The 23,555-nt window shown below is 42.6% G+C and overlaps 1 protein-coding gene across 1 annotated transcript in view; it reads right to left on the bottom strand.

The window, feature by feature from the left end:
- LOC126382909 (solute carrier family 22 member 23-like) overlaps window positions 1–22,571 on the bottom strand; it is a 59,561-nt gene extending 36,990 nt beyond the window's left edge. The window contains exons 1-3 of the mRNA XM_050033165.1: window positions 21,464–22,571; window positions 12,439–12,542; window positions 12,203–12,357 (exon numbers count right to left, since the gene is read on the bottom strand). Coding sequence (XP_049889122.1) covers window positions 12,203–12,357; window positions 12,439–12,542; window positions 21,464–21,901 — 697 coding nt within the window. The 5' untranslated portion in view covers window positions 21,902–22,571. The remainder of the gene's footprint in view (window positions 1–12,202; window positions 12,358–12,438; window positions 12,543–21,463) is intronic.
- Between the last annotated feature and the right edge of the window lie 984 nt (window positions 22,572–23,555).

Below are 23,555 nucleotides of genomic sequence, written 5' to 3'. Positions count from 1 at the left end.
AACTGGGTTCAAACTTTGGTTCTCTCTGTGCGGAGTTCATGTTCTGGGTTTTCTCTGGGTACTCCGGTTCCTCCCACAGTCTTAAGACATGCAGGTTAACTGGTGACTCTAAATTGCCCGTAAGTATGCATGTGAGCATGAATGGTTGTCTGCCTCTATGTGTCAGCCCTGTGATAGTCTGGCGACCTGTCCAGGGTGAACCCCGCCTCTCGCCCAGTATCAGCTAGGATAAGCAGTTACGGAAAGTGAATTAACATCACAGACAGGCCAGAAAACAGGTGCATATACAGTAGAAAGCAGCATGTAGGCTTGCAGAGAAAATGGTGTTCCTTCTGTCTTATTTTCATATATTTCTTAATTATTCAGTCTCTCTTTCAAACCCTGTGTAGACTTCACAGGTCACAGGTCTTGTGATGGCCTCCAATTGGTTCCTGCCATCATATAGGTGTGGCCCTACCTGCGATGTATGATTTGAAAGTCCTGACTAAGACCTGCAGTGGTCGAAACATGTCAGCTCTTTTAATGATTTAGCCACTACAATCCTTCCTGTTGATCCCGTTGTTTCCTGTTCTCCACAAGCACCTAACACTAGGTTTTTGATCTATGTTTGTGTATACAGAGCAACCAGTTGTCCCTCTTTTTTTCCAGTGCAGACTTATTTAGAACTGGAATTTGGTGTTTGAGCGCTGCTTAGGCGGAGATGGACGGTATTTTGTGGTGGTGCATCATTGTATCTTGCCGGTAAAGGGGCTAAAATTACACCTGAGTGTTGTGTTTCCATCACTGCCGATTGGAGCCGGAGCCGATTTACACCCGTGACTACTGCTGAATATTTTGACCCAGGTGTGAATGCCGTTGGTAACCTTTTCCATTACATACAAAAGCCTAAGGACAGTTAAATTATAACTTGTAACATTCAGCATTATATTACATGTTCTTCTCTGTGTTTCTGGTAAAATGTAGTCCTCTGTATGCATGTGTGCACTTGAACACTACTCATACTAGTCCAGTTCATGTACAAAAGGAGTGACAGCAAACACCACACAATCAATACAGCCTGAGTGTCTGGGTGTGTCAGCAGCAATATTACCATATTGAAACAAATACAAGACAACTAGAAATAACACTTGCAAAAGGCTAGAGGTAAATGTGATACATTTAACAATCACTCTTTGTCTCCCTCATGCTTATTTTGTCATCTTTTCTCTCTCCTTGTTTCTCAGTGTTCTCTCCCAGGCGTGCCATGATTCCATAAGCAGCCACCAGAGTTATTAACAAAATCAAAGCCTCTCGGGACAACAGAGATAATGTATGCAGTGTGCTCAATACAAAGCCACAAATCAGCTTGGAAAACAAGGACATGTCAGCGCAAAGGTTGGTTCCATCAATGACATTTTATGGCACGTAGCAACAGACGAGGTTTTCCAAATCCATTTAAAACTGGAACTGATTCTGTATTGTTTAAATGTTGAATTATGGAGAAGACTCGAAACCAAATCAGGAAGAGAGACCAAAACATAAGACAGTGGGAAATATCCCTTGGCTAGTTCTCAGAAACTATTCTTGTGTAAATACCAAGAGAAAATGAATCAAACAGAATACACTATCCCTTATCAATACATAAGAGATGAGAATTTGAGCTGGGCATTTAGCTAAATCGCGAGCGTGAGTTTGTCCCAGAATAACCTCCACAAAAACCAACTGGTTCCCTTGTCACCATACACAGAGCAAGCAGCATGAATGTCAAAGGTTACTGACAGGGAAGTTATAAAGTTCGTCACGATGCATGACCATAGACGATGACGGAATCATGTGGTCTGTCTGTCGTCTTTCTGCATCTCTCAGCCTGTGCTTTGATTGTCTACTGTATCGCTCTACAAGCGACTCACACACACCCATGACATGTAGAGGCTTGCCTCCTCTGATTCAGGCAAGAAAGGCGAGGACGAACTCCACTTAGGATGAGTTTAGAGACATTTGCTCTTTACCATGAGGCCATTATAAAGACTTCTCAAAGTAAACATCCTGCCCCCTATTAACATTTAGTAGCCGGTGCTGTCGGGAGATGAAAGGTGTGAGATGAAAACCATTAAGCTCATGCACATGTTCACGCGCATGTGCACACACCTAAGCTGACATTTTTATAGAGAGACACCTCACATTGACACACAGTTCTTCCACAGTTACACAGTGTGTGTACTTTGTAATAATGCTGCTAAGCTGATATTTGGTGTGAATAAATACTTCAGGGAAAAACAGTAATATATGTCTGTGAAAGCATCTGATTTCAGCCCCACAACGCTGATATGGATGCATGACATATCCCGCACAAACAAAAAGCAAGCTCTGGCCCACTGCCCCAGAACACAATAACCTCGTCTCACGCCGATCACAAAACTCTCTCTCACAAACACCCAGTGCAGCCAGCTAGCATGACTCAGCTAGCTGGTGTGTGTCTGTATGAGAGAGGGGTAGCAGGTGAGGCTCGGGGGGGTTGGGGTGGTGAGGGTGTTTACTGTACAAACACATTAGTGAGCAGCACTATGATGCTGAGCTATAGGCTCTATGAGCCTCGCCTGCCCTGCCTGGCACTGTGATGCTAAAAGGGCTAGCACACACTGATGGAGCACTGGGGTATAAATAGCAGCGCTGCATCAGAGGACTTCTTTCGCTATCAGCTTTGCTATTCTGCTGTTATGCTTTAGAGCTGACATACCATGGATCAATACACTGGAAACATGCATTAGCCTACATTTTAATGAAAGGGCTTAATGTTGACATACAGACACACTTCACTTTCACTTGTGGTGGTGGTGTAATCATCTTTCCTCTTAGTCAAGCATCCTTAAGAATCAGAGCTGAAGCATCTCACCTTTTCCACCTCTTGTGCAGTTTCAACATTCCTCTCAGTCTTTACATCACCCTTTTTCTCTACTCATATCAGCTGCTAGTCGTCAGTCTCTCACTTTGTCTGGAACAACCCAGCCACCGATCTCTTTTCCCTTTTTTCTGTCTCAGTTACTATGTAAGTGTCACATCACAACAGGCAAGTTGGGCCCTACAGAGCCCTCAGGAACAGCGCCAGGCTTTGAAGCCATTTAAATGTAGTAATAATAATTCAATATAAAAGGACATTTAAAACAGTTTAAAACATCTGTATCAGGAAAGTCAGAGCTAAAGGCTAAAGTGAACAGATAAGTTTTTAGCTTTCTTTTAAAATTATTTAGCGAGCTAGCTTCCCTGATATCTATGGGTAGTGTGTTCCATCGCTTTGCGGCGTAATTGACAAAGGCTGCGTCCCCGATCTTCTTACGGCCGTTTCTGGGAACCTCCAGTAAACCGACAGCAGATGGTCGCAGTGTTCTTGGAGGCAAATAAGTTAGCAATGTAACTAGGTCCCCGCCCATGTAGGGCAGAGTTTTCAATGAGCTGAAGTCTCTCACTGGTGTTTTTTGGGAGGCCAGTAAAACGTGCGTTACAGTAGTCAAGTCAGCTTGAAATGATGGAATGAATCAATTTCTCTACATCTTTTTCATTTAGAAATGGTCGTACCTTAGCTTTGTTTCTGAGGTAGCCAAACATGGAATTACAGCATCCAGGTTGGTCACGTGATGCCATGGGGTTCCAAAATGCTCTTTCCCTCAGATTTACATTGTTAAAGAGTCATCTGTAAATCAATGGATATATTTTTTGGAGCGTCACAACCCCCACAAAATGACTTGTTTCACTATCAGAACTTGATCCATTTGGTAAATGGACCTGCACTTTGCACCTTTCTAGTCTTCTGACCACTCAAAGCGCTTTTTAAACAAGTCACATTCACCCATTCACACACACACACACGTGCATCCACTGCCCCCAGGAACAGCACCAGGCTTTGAAAACAATTTCATACAGCTACTCAGTATTTAACACACTTACATACTAATGGAACAGCCATCGAGAGCAATTTGGGGTTCAGTATCTTGCTTAAGGATACTTCGACATGTGGGGGATCAGACCGATGATCTTCTGATTAGTGGACGACCGGCTCCACCTTCTGAATCACAGCCGTCCCAATTTGGTAGATAATATTTTGAGAGTCTAGAAGAGCTGCACGATTAAACCATTTGATTCCCTATTCAAGTTAGCGGAGGGCTAAACCAGAAGTCAGCCACTCAGCCACCAGAAGTTAGCTGTTCGGCCACCTCAAGTCTCTAGTGTGCTTGTTCTATAGACCCAACGGTCTATAGAACCAAACCAAAAGGTTTTTTGGCTTAATGCGCTGCTGAGCAACTTTCATAGGCATGAATGATAAACATCCATGGGCCCTTCAGTGGGCCTTCAATATTTCATCCAGTTAGAATGGGTAGTAGCCGCATTCAGACTGCTCTACACTCTTAAATAGGCCCCACCATATCCTGAAAACTCAATGGATTTCCTCGCTGATACCTCCAGGGAACAATCAGGTCGTGTTCAGGAAGCTGTTGTCTTCTAATTACTGCATTAACGTATTCACAAGGATGTATATACGTATTTAAAGCCAAACACAAGGATTGCAATCGTTATTTTGCTATTCTCTAGATTAAAACTGCAACCATACAATGGCGCCCAGCCTTGGAGATTCATGAACTAATTGCACATGGATTGATGAGAAAGGGGGGATTAGTGTAATGTCTCCAGCACAAACACAGCCGAAGCTGGGATTTGGCTCCGACTTTCCTTTGCAAGCACAGTCAAACAAAGCAAGCCACAAAGGAGGGTCATGTGGTTTATAATGTTACGTGCAAAAAAAATGTCACATGACTGCCACAGTGTCAGGCCTATAGTAAACATTAGCTTTGGCTAAACTCTTAGCATGTGGCAAACTATCATGGGAATGCAAAAGAAAAAGTACCCTGAGCAGAACACCTCGGAAAAAAAAAAAAAAATTGATTCTCTCCAGTAATGTGTTATTGAACGAGTGTGCTCCTCCTCTTGGAGCAGCTCTCGTGGAGTTTTGTCAATACAGAGTGGCTGCAGGGTAAATATCATGTGACAGAGGCCACACATGATCAGAAATAAGGGCGTCGGTATAGCAACACAAACCCTATACAAATATGCAAACTCTTCTCAGACACACATCTGCCCAGCTAAGTGCTGCTCAAGCTGAGGTCACTCTGGTACATCAGCAAGCTGTTCATACACAGAAGTATAATTTCCACAGAATCAAATGGTTGATTAGTAAAAAAAGAAAATAATGAAAACAGCTTATGTGGGGAAATCAGTTTGATTATTATTTCATGAATAAGTGCCCAACTGAAATGGGAAAGCCGGCAGCAACAGCGAGGAGGAATTATATTTGACTAATGAGATGACAGGTCTGTGGCTGACTGCTGGTTTTATGCTTGTTAAATGAGGAACTGGTAGCCTGAATTACAATCGCCCATTTCAGCCTGAAGCAAGAAACCATGAAGTACTTGTGTTTGCTTTTCATGCAAACAGATCAACACGGGCCATCTAACCAGAGTCCACAATCCCGGACATGCTGGTAAATGCTCAAGGTTAGATACCTCTAGAGTTACTCACCTATAATGCTACAGAAACTTTAAACCTACTATTTTAGATATCCTTGGAAATTTCCGAGCCATTGTGCAACCACACGTGTTCCTTGAATATTGAATAGATTGCGGAGGATAAGGTGTTGCATTAACCTGATTAAAGAGAACAATGCCTATAAAATTACAACAGATTGTTCGTGACCACTTGATTTACTTTAATAAATAAAAAAAAATAGGGAGGCAGGTAGACTTAAATAGCAGAGACTGAGGGAGAATGCGGAAAAACAAACCAAATTGAAACAACAGAGAATAATGAGAAGACAGTAACCAGGAGGAAGAGATAAGGGGGAAAAACATAAATCTTCCCTCTGACTCACAATAATTGGCCTCTCTAGACACAAATGTAGTTTATTTGGAATGCGGCCTTGCTAAAGCATCAGATATATTTGAATACTGTTTCCTCTTTATCAGTCAGAAGGGTCAAATACTGCTCAGCTGCTCTGGCAGTCAACCGTTAAGGAGGCGCATGATTTATGTTTTCAAATGCCTATTTAATTCTACTTTATATAACAGCGAGTTGCATTGTTCACTGCACCGTTATGCAGAACAGACTTCAGATCAATCTTATCTTTTGTGACAGCTGACACACTGAACTGACATGACAAGATGAAACAGTACTGACAGACATTTAAACTAAGAACTGCAGCATCAAGTAGGGATTGCACAATTTTGCAGTGGACCATTGAAATGAGGCTATACCTATTTATATCTCACTAATTCAACCAAATAATGAATTTTATCTTATCTTATTCTTTCTTTTGGTCTTGCAGTCTCAGACTAAAGCTGAATACTACTCTACATTTCACCAGATAAACCAGGTTTCGTACAGCTTAAGGTAAGTTAGTTTTAAGACTTTTTAATGCCACTTAGAATTAAATTTAAGACCAATTTTGAGTACGAGATACCTGGCCTTTGTTGGCACGAGTTTTCTTTTTTTGGGCTTTTTGTGTTTCTCAATCTGCAGTTTGAAAAACTTTTTCCATAAAAATACACTGAGCCAGCTGGCACCAAATGTCAATATGACATCAGAAAGACGTTGGACAAATCGGGTTGATGATATTTTAAATGTCTAATGACGTTAGAATATTATGTGGTGTACACGTTTTTCAGACATTAAGTTTTGCTCTTCATACCTTCCAACTAAATGTCTGTACTCTGCTCAAAACGATGTTGGAATGAGACGTTTGGAAGACATTGGATTTTGGTAGGGCTGCCTCCTAACAGTCGACCAAACGTTGTCGACCAGAAAGGTCACTAGTCGGCAAGAATAGTCATTAGTCGCTTTGAATCGCTGTGAATATTCAGTCTGATAAATACACAAAAGTTGATCATGTTAGTGCAGGACTACTCAGAGCTTTACACCTGTCCCATAGACGATAGGCCTACACACTTATAAACAGTTCCTGGAAGAAGATCAGCTCTGCACTCAGGATTTCAGGTAAATAGGTTATACAATCCTTATTGAGACTGCTTAGCAACCTCAGACGCAACCTGCCAACCACTCTTGAAAGCTGGCACAAAAAGGGCACAGGAGAAGCACCCATCACCCAACCTCGTGTTTCCAGGCGGTTAAAGACACAGCATGTGTACTGCCTCTAATCTCCAGGGCTGGTACCTGCAGTTATTCCACAGGCTAGTTAATAACATGTCGGGCAGGAATTCCAAAGTGTGGGATCATTTTGAGAAGGTGAAGGACGAACCCAAGGTGATATGTAAACTCATCTTCATTGGTCGACTACAAACATGACGTATCATCTGAAACATGGAAGTAGCTACATGCCCATTAGCCCACAGCGTCATTAACAGGCGGCTCGCTCAGTGTGTGACGTGCACTTGTAGATAAAATATAGGCCTATATTAATGAAGGTTCATTAGTACGGTTTTGTATTTCTCTGTAATGTAGCACAGTGTTAACAATGTTACTGATACTATTCTTTCTCACACCTTCAACTCAAACCATTGTGTTGCCCCGCCCAAAATATATGATTTAACAATAATTGTAAACATGCGGGCGACAAGTCGACTAATGGCGCCAAATGACGAATACTGGTCGACTAGGAAAATTCTTCGTTGGGGGCAGCCCTAGATTTTGGTTACGTAACGACACCACTTAAAACCAACAAAATATCAATGTCATCTGTCGTCAGTATTCTATATCAAATTGACGTATTAGGCGTTGTCCTGAAGTTGAATTTTGGTCACCTGACATCACAACCTAAATTTTACTGCTATCTATAACTATCAAGTGTTGTTGGTTCTGCTATCATGATCTGCTTGACATCAATACAATTGGGTAAATTCTATTCAAAATATAGATATAACCAATTATTTTGAGATTTTACAATGTAACATCAGAAAAAAAAACATTTATAAAATTCTACTTCCCACATCTTTCCATTTCTTAAGACTTTTGAAAGATTGATTCCAGACATTTTTACACTTTACAGATCCATATCAACCCTGATAAAAGCAAAAAATCTGACAAAAAATATTATATAAGCTTGTACAGTAGAGATGTAGAATAAATATGAACCCCACCACCTCTTAATTGGTTCCAACTGCCAGATTGAGAACCACTGATTTACTGAACCGTGAACTGTGGGCTAATGTGAAAACAATGGCAGCAGATGTCAAGTTCATTCAAATTTGATAGGACACCATACTGTACAGCCTGACTCCACCCTTTTGCCTCCCACTGTCCCACCTTCTTTCCTTTGTCCCCGGAGCAGACTAAACGGTCCGTCTATTTTGGGAGCGCGGCGAAGCTTTTCAAGGTATACAGTGTTGAGTAAATTAGAATGACAAGGACACTGAGGGCCCCTTCCTTCATCATCTCACCCTCGCTCCCTCCCTCTTATCTCTCCCTTCCCTCCACTTTTGCCACCTCCCTCTGCACTGGTCAATTACCGCGGCCAAAGAGGCTTTTAAGGATCCATCGCCGAGACCAGAGTGTGCATCAGCTGCACAGCCAATTATCAGGACGCTACCAGAAAGTCCTTCTCTCCTGTTCTTTGGGACTAACGCTGCATTCCTGCAGAACAGATTATTTAAAACCTTTACAGGTCACGTCAACAGAGACGATTCATATCTGAGAAAATTACTCTCCTCCTGACCTGCAGTGATGGGTGAAACTATATCGAAGACAAGTTACCACAGCACCTCCAACCCCTCCTGCCATTTATCTGAATATTGATTAGCGGTAACAAGGATTAAAATCTCAGGAAAAGACACATGCTGGCACAACTAAATGAAAATTAAAGAGGTTACTTCAAGGGTAAGGCTGCCGGTACTGCCTGTTGTTGTTCTGTAATGAGAATCTATCCCGCCAATGGCGTTCAATTTAATAAATGTTAGGGAGGTCACTGCAACACAATTACTCTTCTTCCAGCTGGATGCTATCCTCAGCTAGAGACAAGAGTTAAAGTAGAATAGGCTTTTGATGAGGCGTATCAGGTCATAATGAGAAGAGAATCAGTGGGTGGATACTAAGGATTAACAGCGGGCAGTATGGGTTAAATTAATTTTGTAAAGCATTATCACAACACTAATATGATACAATAATTCATCACATTAAATGAGTATTTCATCTTTTAGTGGGACGCAATGAGGCTTAACAAGAATTTTAAGTATGCCAGACTTAATCCTGTACCAGATTTTGATTAAGAGTAAACACATCTTTCCTTCAGGAGGTATAACATTTTGACATGAGCTCTTTTTCAGTGATGATGTTGAAATATCAGGCATACTCAGCCCCAACAGAGAAACTGCTCCTTACAACTTGCAGTGCAACAATCCTACTTCCTCGGAGCCCAAAGTCCCACACAAACCAGTTCGGCTTACAGGTGAATCGTCAGGTTTCAGTGGAATAAGCCTGAGTTTTTGTACAGTATTATTGCTACATTACTGCTGTGCACTTGTGTTTAGTGCCAGGTTGTCTACAAATTCAAACCAAAGCTGCAACTAGCTTGAAAAGGTTTCAAGTGCTCCCTAAATGGCCCCAGGCAAAATGAGTAAGCAAAAATATTCAGCGTTTACAGTCAACACAGATAGGTACTCATATTTCAACTGACTGTTTGCCAAACCCCTCCCACAAACAGCGATTGTCAAATAACAGACTACAACCATAACTAATTGTGTAAATAAATGAGTTTGGAAGGTCATGCCTTCCAAAACCTGCAGCACAGGAGTGAATTTGAATAGAATAAACTATGTGTTTGTTTGTTGTAAGGTAGCCTGCAAATGTTAGCAGGCCCAGCAAACTGATAGCTACCTACAGCAGTGGCCCAGAGTTACCTCTGAAGTCAAGGAGCTTTGCTAACTACATTATTCTTGTTGGATTACAGGTGACGTTGGAAGATTGTCCATTCAGGACTGGAACATTAACTGTGTGGGAGCCAAGAGGCAACTCAGAGTTGAGGGTAACGATATTTATTGTCTTGGCTCGTTTACACTTCAGCAACTCAGTTATAACTCAACTGAAAAAGTGTTAAGATAGCCAAATATATCAATTAGGCCCAATCCCAATACCCCCCTTGCCCACTACCCCTTGACCCTCAAAATGAAGCAACGAGGGGTAGGGGTAGAAATGTTTCCCTAGGAATTGGGACACCACTCACTACGTCACCGCGTCGGTTACGTTCACGCATACGTAACTATTTTAAAGAGGAAGCTGCGAGCCATCTACATTTCCAACCGGCATCTATAATGGAGTCTCCAGTTGAGTTCATCCTACCAATCGCGTTTGCTGCATTCATCATGTTTCATTTGATGAGCGACAGACGACAGGGGACTTCTGCTAGCTAGCTAACCAGCTAACATTACAAGGCAGCATAGTTATACTAGCTGGCGTGTTATTGTAATGTGAATAATCTGACAATTGTGCACAACAGGACAGATGACAGACATCAGATAGTGTGAGCTAGCTAGCTAGCTAACAAGCAACCTGACGACTGTAACGTTAGCTATGTATGAACTTTTTTCCCTGTCTCTCGCTTAGTGGTCGGCATGGCGACATCTACCCCTCGCTGGCAAGTCAGCATCTGAAATCCCCCGCTCCGAAGGGCTAGTTTCATACCCACTACCCCTCGTTATGCCCCCTACCCCTACACGCAAAAAGGAATTGGGACACCACTACCCCTCCGCGAACACGCAAATGTAGGTGTAGGGCCAAGGGGGGGTATTGGGACGGGCCCTTAGTTCTTCTTGTCAAAGTCTTTTGCCTTGTAAAATGTTGACTGCCTGTTCCTAATGTTATTAATTAGTAGAGGTGGAAATAACGTTAAAAGTTAATTTTTTTTTAGTCTATTCATCTCACTCCAAAAAAAAAAAACCATTGCAGCAAAATGCATCTCGTGGACTGAAAAGCAATTGATTTTATTCGTAGGCTACCAAAAGTTTAATTTGTGTTGATATAATAAATACATTGATACTTGGTGTCTGTGTATCGATACAATATTGCCACGTGAAATGTTGTGACACTATCAATTTTTCCCACACTCCCATTAATTAGCTAGCTACAAATGAAAGCCTGCTAGCGAATGTTGTTACTTCCGCCTACAAAATCAGAGGTCGCCAGCTAGAAATGCGAGTCCCGCTTTCATATACTTGTGTTTAAAAGGGATAGTTCCGCTGTTTCGAGGTAGGGGTGTATGGGGCACTTATCCATAGCACAGTGCATTACATACAGTGGATATCAGTCAGCACGTCCCAAGTCCGATACAGAAGCTAAGCAATATACTGCTGTGTATGGGGGTCAGCAGCAAAATGTATTTTAGCCACCTAGAAAAACAATATCAGTTAAAGTGTGCGCCATTTTGAGAGTATTTTCACCACTTCACCTTTCCATCCATCACCTGTTTCGAAAGGGAAGCCATTAACAGCTTCAGTTCCCCACTTACGCTCTCGTCAACCAGACTCCACTGAGAAAAAGAATAATTCTAGCTCACTGAACAAGGAAGCCACTTAGCTAAAGCTGCTTCGATCAGTTAGTTTGTTTGTGTTATTGTGTGACTTTGGTGAATCTGAACTAACCCTTTAACATGCCAAAGTCACACAATAACACAAATTAACTAACTGATCTAAGCAGAGGCAGAGCAGCAGCTCCTGTGTTCAGCGACGTTAAATCACTGTTTTTCTCAATGGAGTCTGGCTTTGAGGAGAGCTTCAATTTCCCGCTGGAAATCACTGTCTGACAGAAAGGTAAAGCAGTAAAAATACACTCAGTATAGCATATGCTTAAACTGATGTTGATTTTTTTAGGTGGGAAATTTTTTCAAGTGGCTAACATATGTTTTGTTGTTGCCCCCTCCATCACAGTGGAGTGCTTAGCTTCAATGTTAGACTCCAGCCTGTTTCTTCAAACCAGAGGCATGCCGACTGACATCTACTGTTTTTCATACACTATTTATGGATAAGTGACCCATACAACCCCACTTAAAAAAAATATGAATCACCCCTTTAAATCTAAGAACCTTTTTTATTAAAGTACCCCACATTTTGAGTGCTTTTCATCAGCGTAATCAACTGCATACGTGCTGCGCTAGTTGGACAAGCACAGCAACAATAACAAAGTGGGGCAACCTGTGAGTAAACTCAAAGCTTTTAGTTTAGAGATTAACACTTACTGAGGACGTAGAGAGAAAGGGTGATCCCTGCCAGGCAGAAGCCTTCGAAGAAGCGCAGGGTGCTGAACATGGGGACGTTGACAGAGAAGGCCACGGTCAGACCAAACACCAGCATGAACAGCACCGATATGATCAGCACCGGGTGGCGGCCGAACCTACGGAGCGAGGTAAGAATTATTTTTGGCCACCTTTAATGTGAAAAACTTTCTGTTGTGCAAGAACTTTGAAAATCTTACCAGTCAGCGAGGATTCCAAACGTCAGGTATCCAAAGATGGATCCCACCAACAGAGAAAACTTGGCGATGTGGACTTTCCATGCTGAGTCACACACCAGACTCCACTGCAGAGACAAACACAGAAACTTATGCTGGGTACAAAATGGAAGTGAAAGCAACAGCTAGGCTATATATTTTGAGGATGAGACACTTTTATGTATTGACTCAAACGCTACGCTAACTCTGTCTGATTTATGGGGGATTATCGTCGCTCAAAACACATAACATTGAAATGAGAGAAGGGTGCGTACTGAAGCGCTTCCTGGTACTTTGTCTAATATGAACATTGATATGATAAGTCTCCAACAATTGCATTACCTCTATTAATCATTCCAGACATTATTTTACACAGACTACAGTGCAAGCACTATTAGTGTTTACGCTCAATGGCACCCAAAATAGTACATCTCTAAACAGACTTGATATTGAATGTAGCCATGACTCACTCACACATAAATATGCGGTCTTGAAAACTGCGATTCTGTAAGCGTCAAAAAGCAATACAAAATTGTCAAAATGATGCATTGGGGTTTTCCTCCACTAGTAAATGCACGTTTCTGCAAAGCCCACGTCGTGTATTTGCCTTCAGTGCCACCAGGAAGGTTGGAGAAACCTCTTGAAATTAATATCAGGGATTAAATCAGCTCTATTATTATCCTCAGTCAAAATGTATACAGTATACGTGAGCTGACATTTCTTATTTCACTATTTGTTCACTGTTCCTCTGCTGTGTGTCGAAATGGTGTACATTATTACAGTCGACTCCGCATCTCCTCGCTTTCTTTGCCGCCTGAAACTCTCAGCGGAGGGATTCCTAGAGTGCAAACAATGCAAACACGCTGTGACAAACAGACCTTGTACACAGCACTGATGGCAGCGAGGTGCAGCAGCAAACGTAAAGCCCAGTGGAGTATTTGCATTTCTTGTGCATGTTTGCAGGAAGAAACTCAATCCCCTTGAGAATTTAGCCCGAACATGCAACTTGGACTAACACTGACATTACTATTTAATGATCCTCGTAGAGTGGTTGATCCTGAGAGGAGCGGGAAGATGAATTTCACAGAGGAGGGGGATATTAGAGGTCTTTTTGGCAACATATGCCACCCAGCTGTCTGTGCCGGCAGAGAGGAAGGAGCAGACAGGGGCGTGGCGGCCATAGCAGGTGCAATTCTGCCCCAATGCTGCCTCATTTATTCACCAAATCACTATAAGGATTACGGGAACAAATATAGCCAAATTCTACATGTTTCATCCAGCAACTTAGCCTCATCTTGAAATACAGAGTGTAGTTTGTTCTTGCATTTTTCTCTGGGGGGGCTCTAACCTCTTATAACCTCTACCATAGTGACCTGTTCAGAATGGAACGCTCCAGGATTACCCAGAGCCACCCAGCCATCACATGATCCAGGCATGCCACTCATTCATGGTTTCAGTATCGATGTCAGCAGAGAAAAAGACAGAGGGAGGCAAACAAGTTCCTGTTGCGCAATCACAGCACAGCCAAGGCTTTAAAAAACTGAAGCGGCCCTCCTCCGGGACTATGACAAATCAGCATATTTACATGAACCTCTGAGTCTGCGATTACACAAGGATTGGCACCGCACACAGCTGGATGACAGTTTGGTGACTGTGCAGAGTCGACATCTGCGGGTGACCACAGACAGATGACCAACGGGGTGAGATACAGACATATCCCCAGGTCACATGCTGGAGACAAAGCAGCAAGTTAAGTGGTGTTGAAATGAGCAGTGAAAATGGGCAGAGCGTGGTTGATGTTCTGAACGGAACATTAATGTGTTTTATTTCAAAGACAATTCACATGTATTATTAACCAGGATTCTCTCAAGGCCAGTTCTCTAACCGAGCTCATACACAATCATTACTGCACATCCATACAGCTAGTGGCACAGAAATATGACTTTCAGCTGTAGCAGAGCAAAGAAATCCCAGACAACTGCGATTCAGTGAGTCAAATGCTCCCAGCTTGCCTTCTATGCCCCTATTATTTCTGCCAGTTGCTCCAATGCCATTGTCTCGCTCATTTGGGAGTAATGCCTAGCAATCAGTGCGTGGAGCTGGGTTGTACGCATAGCTGGCAGAAAATGCAGAACAATGAACGGCTAAAAGCAAATCAGTTAAAATCCCCAGGGTGTCTGTTGACCTCTCTCAAATGACCGGCGGCCACCAATGATCAGCCGACACCATCCAGTCTCATTAGCTCAGATGAAGACGCTCTCAACTACAGCTGCACGATTCTGCACTCGCTGAACCACAAAGCGGTGGGTGGGGTGTGGGGGGTTCAAAGGAAGGGGAGCAGGCGAGGGAGGGAGATGGAGGGAAGCACAGGAGGAGGGAGGAATAAAGAGTATACAATGTAGAGGCAGAACATACGAAGAGATGGAGGGAATAAAGGCAAGTACTGGTAAGGACTAACAGGCTAAAGAGGGAGGAATAGAGATGCTTAAAAGCAGTTGTGAGGAGAAAACACATGGAGAGACTGCTGCATAGTTACTGCCTAGCAACAGACCATCGCTGTGTATCAGACTCTTTCTGCCTCCAAGTGCAAGTTTTAGCACCAGTGCTGCACCGAAGGGCTGAAATCCTGTAATATGGTGGTAGCTTAGGTGAGGGGAGAGGAGAATAACAAAAGACAGAGCAAAAAGACACGTTGATACTCTCCTTCCATCGCTGCTCTGTGGTAAAACGAAGACAAGAAGGAAACAATATCTGACATAGGAGATGTAGCCTGAGGGACTTAAAGCCTAAGAGTGATTTTATATTATCTAGGTGTGACCGCGTCTCAAATAACTGTCATACTACTGTAGGATCTGGATGAACAACATGTTTGGCAAGTTGGCAGTTATGTTTTCCTGTGACCATAAGTGACAGATGTTGATGCAACAATCCTTTTACCGTCAATCTATTATTCATTGCCTCCCTTTGTTGACAGTTAAGAACTGCAAGTACACGTCTGTTACAACCAACCAACACTCTTAAAAACGGAATTCCATCACACAACCCTTAAAACAAACTCACACTACAGCCGAGGGTCAGGCACCCCACAACGCTCACCCCTCCCTGACGAGGAAACTTATCAGAAACAAGCCTGCAGCACACACACACACACACACACACACACAGAGCCTCGACAGAGCTTTATCTTTGGGTCGCACAAGCATCTTTCCTTCCAGCTGACGCCTTGAGCGGCTGTCATTGTGTGCTGACTGGGTATCTGCAGCTGAGGCTGTTTCAAAGTGTCCCACACTGATCCAGGGTCTGTGGAAGAAGCCAACCAGCTGGGTAAACAGTGTGAGGGGACACAGAGCAGAGAGGCCTGCATGGGTGTTCAGCTACAGTATCATCTTTCAGATCTATGGGTGTGCAGCCTCCAGTACAGTGATACTGGGTCTGGGTGTACCCACCACTGTACTTTCACTGCATATCTTCCTTATCACTTTCCTACAATACTCTAACTGGCATACTGTACAGTTGTAATGTATATACTGAAGACGTACTGCTGGATTAAAGGTACACTAGGCAGGATTTTCCAGAAAGCAAACAATGTATAGACTCATACAAAGTAATCCCTCTTCATCATCACTTTGGGCCCACTACACGTGTAGCAGTGCTGTGTTCAAGGTAGGGCTGCCACGATTAGTCGACTAATCGATGACTAATCGACTATTAAAATAATCTGTGACTATTTTAGTAGTCGACTAATCGGTTTCAGTCATTTTTCATAGAAAAGTACTATAAAAGTACCCAAAATACTCTTACTGCAGCTTCTTACGTTCAGATATTGGCAGCCTTACACACTCTCCTCTGACGGTGAACTAAAATCCTTTGGCATGAGTACGAAACAAGACATTAGATGACGTAATTTTGGGGTTTGGGAGAGACAGACCGACATTTTTCAACATTTTAACACATTTTTTGATGAAATGATTAGTCGACTAATCGAAGAAATAATCGACAGATTAGTCGACAATGAAAATAATCGTTAGTGGCAGCCCTAGTTCAAGGTGTTCCTGGGTACAGCAGGACTTTAAAAGGTAGTGACCAGGTAGCAGCACCAAGAGGAAGCCACGAAAAGGGCGGAGACTGTGGCAAAAAATGCAAATATAGCAAGCACCCAGTGGAGTGAATCTGGGGTTGGGTTCTCACTTTCTCCAACGATTCTGTTTACAAGCACTAACTGACAATTCCTCCATGGTGCATCTGTACTCACTCAACCTGACCTGCAACTAACGATTATTTTCATTATCAACTTACCCATCTACTTTTCTTTACTATGATCAATCCATCAGTTGTAAATTAATCACCAACTAATTTGATCGTGGATTATTCGGTTTGAGTAATTTTTCAAGAACAAAAAATTCTCTGATACCACTTTCCTAAATGTGAATATATTTTTCATCGTGGGCTTTGATCAACATTTTATAGACCAAACAACCAATCAATTAATCAAGAAAATAATTGACAGATTAATCGACAATGAAAATAATAGTGAGTTGCAGCTGTGGTTGGGCCACATGTATGAAAATCTTCTAATGTCTTCTTTTGTCTGACCAAAGGTGATGGAATTGTAATTTGATATTGTTATAAGGTGCTCTGTGATTTTAAATGTTCCACCCTTGTGTTATATTATGGTTATCGCTGTGTCTCAAATCGCATACTTCTGTACTTACACCTAATATTTTGAGTGTATAAGTGTGTTCACACTGAGAAGTATGGAAAAATGCAGTGCACAATGAGTACTCGGATGGTGCACTCAAAACGGTCAAGAAGTTGAGTGTGGAACTATGGACACTTCTCGCCCTCAATGGTCGCCATCTTGGCTATGTAGCGGAAGGGGAGGGACCACTTTTCAAACTGGAAATAGCGGCCGAGGACTGTGTGACCGTGAACGTCGCTGCATTGTTCAAATGTAAGTTATACACGTGTTTTTTGCACTAAGCACCACTATACTGTTGTCGGGTATAAGCCAGCAGTATGTTTGTTGGGTTAATTTAGCAGTCTGTAATGATTTGGTACCGCGAACGATAACGGAAATGCTAATGCTAGTGTGCTAACTAGCTAATTTGCGGTTGACATTTCTGGTAAGTGCTCAAGACAACACTACCCTGTCGAAATTTGCGCACTACGCCAATGAGTACATAGTGCACATAGTATACTACATGAAGTGTACTTACGGAAGTATGTGATTTGAGACACAGCAAGTGTTTGACAAGACAAATATGGCTTCCATTTTTATGCCTTTAAAAAACTACAATTCCCAGAAGGTGGAGCTCCTGCCACCAGGGTTGCACACAGGTGTATTGCATACAGCTAGTGATTAGACTGAGATTAGTTCCTTTTACCAGCCTGTCCATTGTTGTCAGCTCTGATGAAGGTCGAATAGATCAAAAGCTCAACAAGAAAGTGAAACACTGCAGAGATGTAAGTGTGTGGAAATCTTTTTCTACCAGTCCGACCAAAGGTCTTAAGCCCATATGTAATCGGTTTATTATCACATATGATAAAAGGAGCAAATCTTCATAATTTAGACGCTGTAACCACAAAATACAGCATTTTTGTTTTAAGACTAATTGATTATAATTTATTTTTCTGTTAATCAATTAGTAGATAAGAACATTTCAACTCCAACAATCAACAGAGTCAATCAACGCATTAATTCATTTTCCGTAACAGCTTATCCTGTTGGGGGTCGCAGGCCCAGATGACACTGGGCGAGAGGCGGGGTACACCCTGAACAGGTCACCAGACTATCACAGGGCTGAGTCTGACACATAGAGACAGAAAACCATTCACACTCACATTCACACCTACGGACAATTCAAGAGTCACCGATTAACCTGCATGTCTTTGGACTGTGGGAGGAAGCCGGAGTACTTGGAGGAGAACATGTACAGAACTCTGCACAGACGGGCTCCCCACCCTGGGTTCAAACCCCCACTGTGGATTCAAAGCAGGAATCCTCTCTGTGAGGCGACAATGCTAACCACTGCACCACCATGCAGCCCATAATTCTCATGATGGATTCATTTTATGGTCATTTATTGAGAAAAAATGCAAAATATTGTCTGTTTTCAGAAGATTTAAAGCTTTCTTATGGAATATCTTTTGAGTTTTAGACTGTTGATCAGACAAATTAAGCAATCTGTCGACATTACCTCGCAACTCACATTACTAAACAGAAATAATTCCATGTTCTAGATACAAAATTGGCTAAATTCATGAGGGTGTCGTAGCTTTGTACCAGTCTGAATGCCATTCTATCAATCCCAAACAACCAAACTTTCAGTGGGCAGTGTAGAGGTTCGTCTTTGCCTTTAAACTGTCGCAGGCCACTATTTCAGGCAGATGTGTGAAGCTGCCACCCGTCTGAATGGGAGCTGAGTAGGATAGGTTGCAGAGAGACTCTATCTGTCTCTGAGTAATGATACATTTCTCATTTCTGAGGCTCAGTCCAATTAAGATGGACCCTGAGGAGAGCTTTGACTCAATTAGTATGGGTCTCCACATTAACCACTTTAGATCCTCCACCACCACCTCAATCTCCATCAAAAGAGAAAAAGGAGCGAGCAGAGATGTGCAACTGATTCTGGAGGCAAAACCTACGTGGCACGCTGTGAAAACATCTGCATATATTTACATGTTTCCCTCATGGCAGGTTAACAGAGTGATGTGGAGTTAGAATGTGTTGGTACATTTTGACAGACACGTTTCGGGCCGTGTTGGCACTCTGCTCTGCGTTATAGGGATCAAGTGTCACAGATAGTTGAGCCCAGTCATGTGCAGTTATGCCTGCAATCCAAACACAGGGAGAAATGCCAAGTCATCACTTCCTGCCGTAGTGTCACATCCTAGTTTCTGTGCCACGGTGGGGAAAAAAGGGCCTTGGAAGAGTGAGGGACGGGTCATCAAACGAGACGAGGCCACAGACACTTTCAATTCTGGCTCCGATACAGGATTCTAATGCCATCCGATTCAATTTCTCCTGACGGTGACCTTGTAAGAATGTGGACCGCATGGGTCAGGGAAGACGAGACACTTTTACCAACTGCTCAGACCCGTCACTGATCTGCAGTGGTGGTAGTGTCAACATGACATTCTCCTAATGCATGCAAAAGCAACACAAATATTAGCATCTACAGGTTAAGACCAGCATGAGAGGAGAGCCGGCAGTGTTGTAGCACCAAACTCTCTGCGTTTTTTACCCGTGAGAGCACTGACATTTTTCGATTGTTAGTAATATGTATCCACCCAATCGATTTCCCTCATATATGACTTCATATTCAGCTGCAGGTCGAGAGCATTTTGAACCATCAGCCTGGCTTCAGTTGCTTCAAACCCCACCCTCTCAGATTACCCCGCGGACAGTAAATGAAATCAAGATTTAAACTGTCCCCCTCCTGGCTTGTGACTGAATTAAAATGCCTCAGTTGCGTTTTATTTGCTTTATTTAAACAGGGACATTATCAGTGATAAGCAGATGGGCTGTTGGCATCACAGTGGACTCAAGCTCAGGGTGCCACAACCCCCCTCCTGCAGCACAGAGAGGCTTCAAAGCCCGGCTTCAGATCTAACTCTTCCTGATAAGCTTTTTGATTATGGCATGCATGCCAAACTCCTCAGAGGTGAGGGTACTGCATGTTAAAATGCAATTTGCTGAGCTCTGCAAGGGTGTGTGAGATTATCAGAGTGTGTGTCGACATTTTCTGAGCCAAACCGAACATTAACGTCTTATTTATTCCCTCTCTATGAATGTTGTCTTAACTGAACTCTATGATAAGATTTAAGATTTCTCTCTGAAGATTTAATCACATTATCCTATCAATATTGATGCCAAGTTTACTCACAGAGCCCCTGTGGATCAAAGTTCATGCTTTTCAAAAATAAAACTTCATAATGTGATGCAAGGGTGCAGGTTTTGTTTCAACATTAGGGAGGTGACACACTTGATTTTGTTCATTTTTGGTGCATTTTTCACATCACTTTTTTGCCTTTTCCTGCAGCAATGTCTTTAATTGAATCAAAATAAAAGTCCTCTGCTACTTTCATGTTGTTATTGGGGTGATGCACGTGCACACGCTTTAAATATTAAAAGGGATGTGTCCCCTTTATCCCCCCGAGAATCTATGGCTACGTCTTAATAAGCATGCAGCATCCACAATGGGAGAAGAGCTGACAGGTGTAATGAGATCTAGAAAACTTCCTCCTCCAGCTGGCACACCAACTATGATGACTCCAGGCCTATGCTGTCTCCTCAGCCTTCCCCGGCTGTGCAGATAGGGATATTACCACACACTGCTGATGTGACCGGAGGTAAAGACACCACAGACACACTCCAAGCTCCCCGGAATAAAAGCTACAAGAATATGTCACCAGTGTTTGGTCAGGGCAGAGATAGGGCGGGTGATGTTTGGCCAGGGATGGGGTTGCATTATTCCAGAGTGTGCACTATTGACCTTTGCTCCAAATCAAAAAGGGCTTCACGTCTATTATGTCCATTACGACAAACCGGCAAATTCCACCAGCGCGGGCACTTTTGCCCAGTGTGCCAACGGTGGCGTGTCTCTGCGATAGGTCACACTATTTGTGTCAGCTGCTGCGATGACTCACTCACTGTCAGCCCGGTGCATGCTCGCACATATACGATCCTACTACTTTCAGATCCAATGTGAGCCAGGTCTGTGGATCTCTACAGGAGAGAAATGACTCAGTGCTAGACGGCCCACTGTGGAGCAATGCACGCCTTGGATGCACAATGGAGGCACAGGCACTAAGCAGAGGCTGTCAGATAATATACATATGACATGTTAACATGACTGCTGCAGCTTTATGGGTTTTTTTAAAGGATGGGTGCTGATAGGTGAATTTCTCCCTCTTATAATGGCTCCCAGCAGGATTAGGGCGGGTAAGGCATCAGATGCATAACACAGTATGATGGAAAGGATGCCCACCCTCAACATGGACAGCTTACCTTGGTGACCACGTTCTGTACAAGTCCTGTGTGCAGCTCAAATGTCCACTCACTGCAACTACACTGCATGTTGGCGGTGTCATTGTGGCTGCCGTAACTTCCATTGGCATTTATATAAGCCGGCCGCGCGCTGATGTTTTTGGGACTGTCTAACAACGAGGAATGGCTTGTAGTCTGATTAGACAGGTTCCCCAAAGGCTGGATACATGTGTTGTTCGGCTGGGCGAGGAGGAAATTATCAGAGTACTGGCTGAATCCAATAAATAACGCCGGGATCCATGTCAGCACGATCAGCTGTTTCTGGTACTTCCCAAATCCCCCGAGAAATGGCAGCACGGAGCCGTCGATGCGTGTCAGCAGCCCCGGCGACGTGGTTTCGGGGGACACGAAGCCGTTCTCAGGTTGATGGTCGTCCGTGTCGAGCTGCACTACGGCCATCGCGGTGTCGCCGAGAGATGCCTCCGTTGTGTAGTGAAGCCGGGGTTGCAGTGCTACCCCCTGTCGACTCCACAATGCGTCAATGCCCCCAGCTCCGGTGGTGAAAGCCGTGCGCAGTCAATCACTGGAATGGAAATAAGACGCACCTCTTTATTATCAGGAAGCACTTCCCCTCCGTCTGCCACCAGAAAGCCGTGCGGGACTCACTGCGAGGCTCACAGCTCCCACACACACGCGGGTTGACAGTGAATTAGAAGCAATGGCGAGGGACACTATATTATGGTCTCCTCCGTGGGCTCATTCATTGTTGTCTGTCCGTCAGCTGTGGCAGCAGAGCCCTCGGAGGTGCTTCCTGAGGGAGCCACAGGTAACACACCTGCCCAGGAAGGCTGTGTGCTGGTGACGCCAACCCAACATGGCCACCTGTAACCACTGGTAACCACTTAGAAAGGAAATTGCTTACTCTCTGTGCAGCAGCAAGCCAGGCTGCCTTTGGAAATTAGAATTAAGCTTGTTGTAATATTTCATAACTGTCAGTAAAAGACAGCACAGTCCTTGTGTTTCTATTTTTATTTATAGCCTATTTATATAAACGGGGTCTTCTTACAGTACAATTTTCAAACATTTTTTTGTGTATATTATCTAATGATAGAATAAAATCAAACCAATGCATAACAACCGTTTTCCCACATTCTCACTTCTTATTTCATGGATTTTTTTATTTTTATTGTATTTATTTATTATTATTATCATTTTATTTATTTATTTTTTATTTTCATTATTTTATTTTATTTATTCTGAGGAATTAAAATTTTGCAAGACAGCCAAGATATTTTTTTAATATATTTTTTGTCTCTTCCTTGTCCCAAATATTGTAGATGACATTTATTTATTTATTTTTTATTAGTTTAAATTAATCAATTTATTTATCTATTTATTTTGAGGAACTGAAATCATCAAATCAGTTTTCAAGAAAGCCAAGATATTTTTTAATATTTTTGGGCTCTTCCTTGTCCCAAATATTGTAGATGAAATTTGTTTATTTATTTTTTATTAGTTTTTATTTATCTATTTATTTTGAGGAATTTAAACCCCACTCATTTTGCTAGAAAGCCAAGATATTTTTTAATATTTTTTGGCTCTTCCTTGTCCCAAATATTGTAGATGAAATTTGTTTATTTATTTTTCATTAGTTTTTATTTATCTATTTATTTTGAGGAATTGAAATCATCAAATCATTTTGCAAGAAAGCCAAGATATTTTTAATATTTTTGGGCTTGTCCTTGTCCCAAATATTGTACATAAACAATACATATGAAATGAAAACATACATGCATAAATGCAAAACTTTTAAATGCACAGTACAGATGTCCTATCAACAGGGGGTAGGTGTAGGAGGAGGAGGAGGAGGAGGAGGAGGAGGAGGAGGAGGAGCTAGTTTTGTCCCCGCCCAGTTTTGTAGCAAACAATAAGAACATGCCATGTCTACTGTAGCTGGCAGCAAAGGTGAATAATAAAAAAGGTTATCACTCTTTATATGACTTGAAGTCACAGATGTGAGCAGAAACCTGTCCTTCAGGAGACACTGAGTTATGTCTGTTATTTATGCACACTGGTGTATGTGCGGTGTGTGGAAGAAGCAGTGTGGTTTTGA

The sequence above is a fragment of the Epinephelus moara genome, chromosome 21 (assembly GCF_006386435.1).
Source record: "Epinephelus moara isolate mb chromosome 21, YSFRI_EMoa_1.0, whole genome shotgun sequence".
NCBI lineage: Eukaryota > Metazoa > Chordata > Actinopteri > Perciformes > Serranidae > Epinephelus > Epinephelus moara.
The sequence above is the reverse complement of the archived record's forward strand: the minus strand, read 5'-3'. Positions and strand labels throughout refer to the sequence as shown.